At 44.7% G+C, this 10900-nt stretch overlaps 1 protein-coding gene across 1 annotated transcript; it reads right to left on the bottom strand.

Moving 5' to 3' along the window:
- Positions 1-7592: 7592 nt before the first annotated feature.
- On the bottom strand, positions 7593-10608 carry LOC114773803 (homeobox protein SIX3). The gene is made up of 2 exons (XM_028965968.1): positions 9562-10608; positions 7593-8689 (listed from the first exon to the last, which is right to left on the bottom strand). The coding sequence occupies exons 1-2, from the start codon at positions 10251-10253 to the stop codon at positions 8497-8499; spliced, it is 885 nt and encodes a 294-aa protein (XP_028821801.1). The 5' UTR covers positions 10254-10608; the 3' UTR covers positions 7593-8496.
- Between the last annotated feature and the right edge of the window lie 292 nt (positions 10609-10900).

Below are 10900 nucleotides of genomic sequence, written 5' to 3'. Positions count from 1 at the left end.
GCTCTTGCCATATTAATGAATGGACAATTTTTAGGCTTGCATTTTCCAGTGATGCCTCTCTCCGTCTCAACCAAGTGCTCATTTGCATGTTACTTTGTTACTTTTTATGCTATGTCATTAATTTGGAAATGGGTGGTTTTAAATGCTTATGAGGAAGGGGTCTGTCCGCTTCCCTTTACTCTCCACTGACACCTGCTGTCAGCTCGGTGTGTAGCTTCATTCTTCTGTGAATGCAAGTGTGTTAATGGCCAAATGAATAAGGATACTTGGCAGGAAAGGAAACGAACATGTTGCGGGTTCAAATCCCGAGCTGAGGTCCCCTTGATCAAGGTACTGTCCCCACACACTGCTCCCCAGGTGCCTTTTATGGCTGCCCAAGGTGATGGGTTAAATGCAGAGGACACATTTTGTTGTGCCACCATGTGCTGTGCTTGCTGTGAATCACAATGGCAATTGACTTATTGATCAGGGGTATTGAAAGGTGACAATACATTAAAATGCATTCTGGGTGAATGTTCAATCACTCTTTATTTGTATTATTTCAGTACAGCACATGTTTTGTTCTCTATGTGTCTGAATAATGGCTGTGTAGAACAGACTATTGTTGCTGATATTGATGATATCTGTACAATATCTGTTACATGGAGTCTGAAATTCCGATCTTCACTGGGAAGGAGACAGGCAGTAAGTCCTTTATGGAAAATGTTTGCAATTGTTTTTAAGACTACTTTTCCAACCCTACCAAATGATGTTTCACTGAAAAAGGATTTATTATTTAATCAAGACAGAAAGGTCAAATTTTGTCAAGACAAAAGTTTTGTCGGCTATACAGAAATTGAACACATTTACTGCAAATTAAGTAGTAGTGCTGTGAGATCCATGTTTAATATCTTGTATGACTTCTATAAGCTTGAAGGTTTGCATCCATGCGGTTTGGCAAGGTTTCATACAATTTATTGATGAAGTCATCAAAAACAGCAAAGAAAGCAGTCTTGCATGCCTCCCAGAGTTCATCAATATTCTTTGGTTTCATCTTCCATGCTTCCTCTTTCATCCTACCCCACACATGCTCAATGATGTTCATGTCTGGAGACTGGGCTGGCCAATCCTGGAGCATCTTGAGGAACTTTGATGTGGAGATGGAAGTATGTGATGGAGCACCATCCTGCTGCAGAACTCTCGCACACCCCCATACTGGACCATTATTTTTCTGCCACCAAACTTCACTGTTTTCTGGGTGAATCTCGGATCCATGCGGGCTCCAATAGGTTTCCTGCAATATTTGTAGCAACTGTGGTGTAATTCAACAGAAGCTTAATCTGAAAAATCCACCTTCTGCCACTTTTCCAGCATCCATCCTTTTAGCAGGCTGTGGGCCTTGGCAAATGCCACATGCTTTTTTGGTGCTGGCTTCTGGGCACTGATTCGACCATTTCGAAACAGAATCCAACAAACTGTTCTGGTTGACACAGGGACTTCAGGTGACCAGGTCTCATGGAGCTCTGCTGCAGTGAAAAATGGGCTGTCCTTGGATTTTTGAGCGAACAAACGGTCCTCTCGAGCTGTTGTCTTGCGCGGTCTGACTGACCTAGATGTCAAAAACGTCTCCAGTCTCTTCAATTTTTTTTTATCCTCTGTACTTGACGCTGAGACACTTTGAAGGTGTCTGCCACATCAGCAGTGGATCTGGTCTTCAGCCTTTTGATAATCAACACTTTAGTCTCAGGGTGAATCTTAGGCATGTTTGCAGAGGTCTAGTTGCAGTTGATGTGACGGTCTAGTGTACTGGGGTACTTTTTATACACACCTGAGATTTAATTGATCCATTATTAGTCACAGGTGAAGCTCATATTACAAGTCAACAACACTTATGTCTTTGCAAAAATGGCTCAATGGGTTTACCAAGCTTTGAATATTACAATACAGTTTTGTTTTGCACTGAAACATTATTACAAAAGCTGTTGGGAGTAAAATGAACCATTTCTTGTAAAAAAAAATCTTGATTAGAAATATATTTCAGCAGCACTTGAGGTCACTTTATACACAAGCGACAAGACGTTTGTCAGGGAATGTATATGTCTAATTTCAAGCTCATCGCTGCTGACTGCATATGACCAGTAGAGGGTAGCAGAGTACAGAACGTTTCTCATTTCATTCATTCAAGCCTCCATGCTCAGGGCTTGTAGGATGTCACTCTTACATTGTGTCCAGTGTGGAGAAGATCAGTGATCAGAAACTATACACTGAAGATTATTTACTGCAAACAACGATCACTGGGGAGCACCATTCCTCTGGGTCACAGCATATTAATCAAGTATTAACACATACTTGATGTGACATTAGTGAAAGTGATTGTTTTTGTCATTGTGATACACTGCAGCACAGCACACAGTGACACAACAAAATGTGTCCACTGCATTTAACCCATCACCTTGGTCAGCAGTGGGCAGTCAGGAAAGCCCATTGAGCCCATTGAGACATACTGTATGTGATTTTGGGCTATATAAGAAATAAATGTTGTTGTTGTTGAAAGGCGCCCAGGGTGCAGGGTGTGGGGATGGTAACTTGATGTGGACCTCAGTGGCACATTGGTGGCTCAGGATTTGAAACACTTCCTTATCCGCATGGCCACCACTGCCAGGCACTACATCCATCATAGTGCCTCAAGAACTGAAAGCCCTTGTGTATCTCTATTAGAACGTGTATTGTACAACATGTGTTGTGTAGTAGCACAAAAACAAGCACAATATCGTCATGGCTAACAGTGCCATATAGTCACTGAATTTAAGTGACTGAGTTCATGGGGTACTCGACCCGAACTTTGCTTTAAAAATGCATGATGGGGGAGACTCTGGGGAGTTTGGCCTTTTTACAGAGTCTGCTTAAAAATCCAGCGAGTCACCCAATGTGAGTGGCATGAAATATAGATGCAGTCCAGTGTAGAATTCCACCAAGCCCTTTTTGAATGGAGTTGAGGGAAGCTGGCCTGAAGTATTTGCGGGGATTAGTGGAGATGCACTTCAGAATCAGATTCCTTCAGATTGGCATATGCTTTGTCTCACTGCGTTTGCTTTTTTTAATACGAGTCACTAAGCCTCTGCTGAAAAGATGTCTTCATGTAGTGCAAATTAAATTCTAAAGAAAGAGCGAGTCAAGTTCATGGATAGATGTGAGGGAGACAGAGCAATATGCACTCGGATTAAGGAAGATGTTTTTTTCCTGAGGTTAATGTCACAAAGCTGATTGGTGACATAAGTAAAGAGCTCTCGCATAAGTGTGATGAAAGGCCTCAATTTAGTCTTTGATGGCCATTTTCTTTTTCTAAAACCATGTGATTGATGTCAGATTTTATTTCAAAGAAATATTTGATGCAGAATGGGCTGAACAAAAATAAAGGAAGGAGAAGGAGCACTACTTGAGATAAAAATTTACCATCATGTTCAAAGCAGACATTTTATAACGATATTATCTTTGCTTGAAAAAACAACTCTGTTGGTTGAATGTCACTGTCACACGTACCCTGGTTAATGAAACTATCGGCGCTAGGGCTGGTCTTATTTCAGCAGCACTCAGCCATGATCTCCAATTCATTCAGAATGGTGACGCATTTCTGATGTTGGACATTTCTGTGTTTTGAGTTCTTGCTAGATTGGAGAAATTTGACTTTTGTAACTTTTTTTTCTGTAATGAAGGGAGCATATTTGATGTACTGGGAGTATCAGATGAATAGATGCTGGCTGTAATCGGGATTTGGCATCAGGGACGGGAATCGAAGTCATGGATGGAAAGCCGGAGACAGAAGGGCAGCTGTGAGGTGTTTGTGCTCTTTGTCTGCCTTTTATACTGTCTGTTGTCTTGGGCGTGTAGTCCTTCCAGGCCGGTGAGGTTGCCCTGGCACCCTCTGGTGGCCCTGTGGGCGAGTGGCAGCCGCGACAAGTATGTGATGTCCCTCTGTCAGTCCCTCTGGCACAGGCTACCTTTGATCCATGTGACATCAGCTGATGGTGCCTTGGATGGGTGTCAGCGAGGAAAGCAAGGCAGAGCAGGAACCATCACTTCCCCCTCAAAGACATCTACTTTTACACAGGTTTGGTTTTTGGTTGCTCCCGTTATTGCCGGGGTGGAATGGCGTTAGGACCTGTGGTATGGTGTCTATTTCTGCCATGCTTTTACATACTCAAAGAGGGTCAAAACAGTTTTGAAATGGCAGCATTAAGTGGAAATGGCCAAAGTTGATCTGCCGCCACGCCATTGTGGACGGTCTTGAGGGACTTTGAGTAATGGTTGTCCTGCAGACAGGAGCGTGTTTTACTGTCCATTTAGAGTGAGCTCTGGCTCTTACCCCGGAGTTTAACTCGGAAAGGCCGCGCTCCACCGAAGCCCATTAGGTTTTTGCATCGGAAGCGCAGAAACTCTGGGTATCACTGGTAAAAAATTAACCAGGGAGCCTGGATTCCATTACACCCGGTGCTGTCTCACCCCTTCATCTCGCACAAATGGAAATCCAGTTCAGTGTTCCAACATCATTTGACTTTCATACGATGAAACATTCATGGCCTCGCTTGTTTGCCGCTGTCCCATGGTGACGGGCATTAACTGGAGCGCGAGAGACGCAATGAATCAGCTGGGCCAGACGGCAGCGCGGGCGCCACTTAAGACATATATCTTCAGCCACTGGCTTTGGTCTTCGATATCTGACATGGTGGCAACTCCATGTCAGTAAGCAAGATCAGCTGCTGTCCCAGGTTTGGTGACATTAGCAGAGATTGAGTTCTTTATGGGTGTTTTTGGGTTTAATTTGCATGTTAAAATCGAAATCTCTCACTGGCTGATGTGAACGCTGAATAAAGGCTGTGCCAGTGAAGGGGAGGGCGTAATTTCCGGACTGCGAGCAGCAGGTGGCGCCAGACGCCGCGCTCAGCTCGATGGGTAATCCATTCTGTTGCTCTAAACGGAGGTTAAATTGATAAGGGCATCCAAGCCCGAGTCAATCTCCTATCTTTTGTTAAGCGCACATGTCGGGCGTCGCAGTGGCACAATGTGTTTGTTTCTGATTAAATTACTACGGGGATTGAATTATTATGAACAGCGATGTCTAATTAAATCCCTGCCAATGAAGCAAGGTCCAATTTATTAATATTATTGTAAAATCAAAATATATTAAACACACCGTGCTGGTCAGTGCTGTTTTCATTATCAGTGCATGACGTGCATAAAAAAAATTATAATCTTAAATATACGACTACTACCACGTCTTCGAATAATTATTATTCATATTGCGTAATGTTCTTGTTTCTTTGTTATTTTCTAATGCCGTTACAATATTGTTATAATTCAACCACCTCGATGTATTATTATAATTTATTTGTAATTTTTACAGTTCTTAGTATTTATGTAAGGTAATACATTAATAAAACACTACCTGTATAAAATCACTAATCTACATTTTTATTAGAAATACATTTTGCAGAGGCAGTTCCATCAGTAATAGAAGGCAGCGCTCCAGTTCGCGTGGTGTTTAAATGCCGTCCCGCTAATAAACTCTTCTCCAGTGGCCGCTTTGTCGGGACGTCGGAGATTATTTACAGAACGAGTCAATTTGTGAATGGTTTGCTGATTGTTGGGCAGGGCCGCGGTAGGAGGCGCGGGGGTCGACCCCTCTGTCCCGGCGGGGGTCCGCCAGGAGCGGCGCTAATTGAGAGGGCCGGCCGGGAGCAGCAGGGCGCAGTTCAGCGCGCTTTTCACTTTACTTTCCGGATGTTCGTAAACAAATTCTACCCTTATTAATTCCCGTTTCTTTAAATGCGTAATATTACAACCAGTCTACTATATCATGTATTTGACATGTAGATTCATTTACAAATTTGAACATTGAAGAAAATAATTTACATTTCTCATTATTTAATTATCTTCAGGCAACAACACCAATAATAATAAGACGGGGGAAGTATTATTGTATAACGTCGTAATTAAAAAAAAATCATTAGGTTTGTGTGTAGGGGCTCTTTATCATCTATACAGTTAAAGAGAGTTTTAATCTGGATCTGTCTGCACCATGCCTGCTGTGTTTCAGATGAACAAGTGAAAGTTTACTCCACTTTCGTGTTATTTCCAGTGTGAGGAGGCGAGGTGGAATTGTACTAATCTGCATGAAAGCGTTCTCCCCCACACTCACCAGTCTTACAGCGGCCAGCGGCCCAGAAAGCCTGTGATCCCATCTGCCCATGACTCCAAATGAAAGTTCAAACGGCCGCCTTTTCCACCACTGATCCTGTATCATACACTCTCGTGACCCCGCAATGACTATTTAATGGAATTACAGTTTTAAATCCCCAGGTTTCAGAGTGAAGATGTGTTTTCTTCTTCCTCGCAGCCCTCACGAGGTAGGCCGTGCAGCGGGAGACTGCAGGACATTACATTCTCTCGACGTGTGTGTGTGTTTATATTCCTCTTTCAGAAGAAGATTAGCAATGTTAGACAGCTTTTTCCCCTCTGTAATTGTAAAAGACGTTTTTCGGTTAAAAAAAGTTGGGATTGGGCTAAAGGTTCAGCACAGCGAGTTACACAATTAATACATGTGTATGTGTGTGTGTGTGTGTGTGTGTGTGTGTGTGTGTGTGTGTGTGTGTGTGTTTGTGTGTGTGTTTATATCTTAATTTGGTCAGCAAATTAGTGGAGAGTAGTTGGGAAATATTTATTTCGAGAAACGACCAGATCAATAAAAAGAGTGAAACGTAAAAGTTTGATTGGGCTTTGTGGTGTGCCGTTGAGCAGACAGGGGGTGAGGAATATGAAATCCCAGGAAGAATGGGGACAGGCAGCAGCAGAAGGCTCCGCGCTATGGCGGCTTGAATCCGGGTCACGGGGAGCTGCGGCTCTTTCAGAGCTGCATGAATACACACGAATAGAGAAGTTGTGCTCAGTTAACCGATGAAATAAGAGAGGGAGAGAAAAAGACCACGCAGGGCACCTCCGCGCCACCAGAAAGGGACAAACCGGCCATTCTGGCGTTCTTGGACAACACGCGTAGTTTAGATTGGAGGAGAGGGGAGAAAACGAAAAAAAAAAAACATATCACTTCATTGTCGTCGCACTTGTCTCACATTCGCGTGTATTTTCTGCGTGTATTCACACGAGAGATGTCCCCCATTGGGCGCATTGTCCCGGGATGCCGGTCAGACACTGGACCGGCCGTGTCGCGTCGGGCTCGGAACCCGAAGGGACTCCGCACGGCGAGCGGTGAAGATAAGTCCCGTATCTGCTCTCCGCAGGCCGACTTAACAGATGAAAAGGGGCTTAAATGCAGATCAGCTACCGATGAGCGCGCGCCAATCACGGACAGGTGGCGCGCGCGCCCGCGCTCGCGGGGGATCGATCCCGACCCCGCCGTTCCACAGGTCACCGTGTTTTATTCACACCCAGAGCTCCTCGTTACTAAATATCTTCATGTGTGCGAGTGGGTGATGCTTTTTAAACTTCTGTGCTGTAACAGTGACTTTTCCTCGCACCCACTCGTGTGCATGTGTGAGTGGAGGCTTTTTGTGTTTTGTGTGACGGAGGAATGGGAGAGAAAGAGAGACTTACTACAGAAATGTAACAAAATTGAATACTGTATTTGATTTTTTTTTTTTTTAGAAATTTATACATTAACATAAACACGGAAGAAAGAAACATTTAATATTAAGCGCTTGGAGCGAAGCACGGGGAAATATAGACTGTCGATGAAGGATATTCCATATTCTTATTCTTTTTTTATATTACCTTTGCTTTGCATAAATTTATGACTGATAACACAAGTTGGTCTAGTGTCCTTAGGAGTAGAAAAACGAACCAACAAAACGCCTGACAAATACTCTCTTTTCTGCAGGAACACCAAGTCAAGAAAGTGAAGGATAGAAAAAGAGGGATGGCGACGGCGGAGCAATATTATATACAGGCATATTTCTACACATATATTACAGAGTGGGAGGAAGAATAAAGATATACACAATTCAATATAAAATCTGGAAATAAAAATAAAAAATCTCATACAGTTTTCCACGTGTGACCAGGACAGGCAGTGACAGTGTTGGGGAAAGGTGCTTACGACTCGGAGATGATTGTCTGATGAACAGAAAGGAAAAGAATAACAATAATAATAATAATAATCACCATTATTAATAATAATATTAATAATAACAAATGAAAAAGGCGACAGAAACGGTGGTAATTCCCTCTTCGCGGTGGTCCTTGTAAAAAGGTTGAACACAGGGTACGTTCCCCCCACACCCGTATACAAAAAATAGATCATGCAAGTAGTGAGTGGGTCAGGGGGAGACGTGGGTCCATTAAAAGCGCTTGGGAAAAAAAGACGTGCTTTTTTCTTATTTTTTCTTATTATTATTTCAATTGGTCCTTTTCTCTTCCTCGATATTTTTTTTTCATAGTTTCGTTTCGCTGTGGTCGTTGGTGCTTTTCAGGTCCGATTCCCCCGTAAATATTCTCTCTTTTTTTGTATCATACGTCGCACTCGGAGTCACTGGAGGTCACGGACAGGATGGACGTGCCCGTGTCCACGCGTTCTGTCATGCTGGACACGCTGGTGGTGGGGCTGGCCGCGGTGGAGGGCGACTCGGCCGAGCTGTGCGGGGTGCAGCCGGACTCTGAAAGGGACCGCATACCGTTCTGTCCTATTGCTTGGTGCTGGAGCCTGGAGCAGAGAAAGCGAGAAAACGGCGTGACGATTAGAGCCGCGCTGAATGGTTTACACACACAGCACCCACTTACAGCGAGCATGCACGGCGACATGCGACACTTTCACACGCAATCCGTTCCTGTCACTCTTCAGACCATAACACGCACGCATCAACAGAGACGCGCAAATCTTTTATTATCTTTGTATTCTGCAAAAACCGAAAGCGATTTATCGAACCAGATAAACGCAGAATGATTTTCTATATTTATTATATTATATATATTATATATTATATATATTATATTATAGTAAAGTGTCTACTACCCCATGTTTATATTGCACATATAGCTTTTTTTGTACATATCTTTAAATATTGAAATTTTAAAAACATTTACATTACCATATCTATTTTGTCAGATATTGTAATGTCAGGTTTAATATATATATACGTTTGCAAAAAAAAAAAACAATTTAATCATTGTCACTATTCTAACTAGCTTTACTATACTTTTACTATTACTACTTATTCGCTCACTATAGTAATACTTATATATATATATATATATTGCAGTTAACAAAACATTTCAGGCGTGTGACAGAGCATTTTATTGCGCTGTGTGTAATAAAGAAAAGTTCAGGATGCGTCCACGACATTTTCTCTCGTACAGAACCGCGTTTTCAGCAGAAATAAGGCAGTAAATAACAGCTCGTTATTTTGGAAAGATTTTTTGCGATAATGGCGAAGCGTGTGCAGGGCTCCGCCCGTAAGGCTGCGTCGTCGCCGTTTCCGCGTTTTCTGTCTGGTTTGGTTTTGTTTTTGTTTTGTTTTTGTCTGTTTGTTTGATTGATTGATTGATTGATTGATTGATTGATTGTTTTATGCTCACCGGTTTTTGGCCGCCGCGGCTCTGTCCCGTTGCCTCCGGTTTTTAAACCAGTTCCCGACCTGTGTAGGAGTGAGTCCGGTGGCTTGCGCCAGTTCCCTTTTCTTGCTGGGGTTGGGATAGGGGTCCTGGAGGTACCACTCCCGTAACAGGCTCCGCGTGCGCTCCTTGAAACAGTGCGTCTTCTGCTCCCCGTCCCAGATGGTCCTGGGCAGCGGAAACTTCTTCCGCACCCGGTACTTATCGACCGGTCCCAGCGGGCGCCCGCGGAGCTTCTCGGCCTCCTGGTAGTGCGCCTCCAGCCACATGGCCTGAAGTTTGCCGTGGGAGTCCTTGGTGAACTTGTGGTTCTCCAGGATGTGGTAGAGGTCGCGGAAGTTGCCGGTGTGGAACGCCACGACGGCGCGCGCGCGCAGGATGGACTCATGCTTGTTGATGGCCTCGCACGCGCCCGGGGCCACCGGCAGCGACCAGAGGAAGCGTCCCAGCCGCTCGATGTCCCCGGTCTCCTCCAGCGTCTCGCAGACGCTCGCCACCTGCTCCGGCGAGAAGTTGAGGGTCGGTAGCTGAAACATGGACAAGTCTTCGGGGGACCTGGCGCTGGGCGCGCCGCTCGCCACGAGTAAGGGGCGATCGGCGAAGTTCGGCAGGAAGAAATGGGAGGGATAAAGCTCTAAAGGGGATCTGAACACCATGGAAATGACCTGAGAGAGGAGAGAGAACTATCAAGGAAAAGAGAGGACGAGTAAAAAGATGGAAGGATTCAATAGCGTCCGCCTAATGACACCAGCCTCATAATATCTTCCCCTAAATCCGCCGTGAGTGCAGCATTGAAATATTTTGTTTCGCTTTTCTATTGGTCTCCTCGGTGTCGTTGTGGGGTTGCCATGGCAGCCCTGCCAATCACTGTCAAGCGTGCCAATCATTAGCCAGTACGTAGAGGCTTTCACCACTCCGCTCCGCGCGCGGGGGGTTATCAGGAGCTCCGATCTCCACGCGTCCGCCCTCCCTCCCGCCACGGACCCGGAGCCGGGCTCGGCTCGCCTGTTTGTTTGAATGGAGCGAGCAATTAGTGGGTGGAATATTATTGCGATCTTAACGAGGCTCGTTAGGGCTGAAGAAGATGCGCGGCGGAGGAGCGCGGCGCTGCGTGGGTGCGTGGGCGGGCGGCGGGTAGCCTGTACCAACGCGGGGATCCGCGTTTACACGTCCGGTTTCGGATTTTTTTTTTTTTACTGCGTGATCCTTCACCGTGAAACTAAAACCAGTTTACTTTATATTCGCCTTATTAGCATAATTTGTTCGTTATTTCTCGCGGTGTTCCGTGATGCTCATCCAGGGA

Source organism: Denticeps clupeoides, unplaced genomic scaffold, assembly GCF_900700375.1.
Source record: "Denticeps clupeoides unplaced genomic scaffold, fDenClu1.1, whole genome shotgun sequence".
Classification (NCBI taxonomy): Eukaryota; Metazoa; Chordata; class Actinopteri; order Clupeiformes; family Denticipitidae; genus Denticeps; species Denticeps clupeoides.
This window is presented reverse-complemented; position numbering and strand designations above follow the sequence as displayed.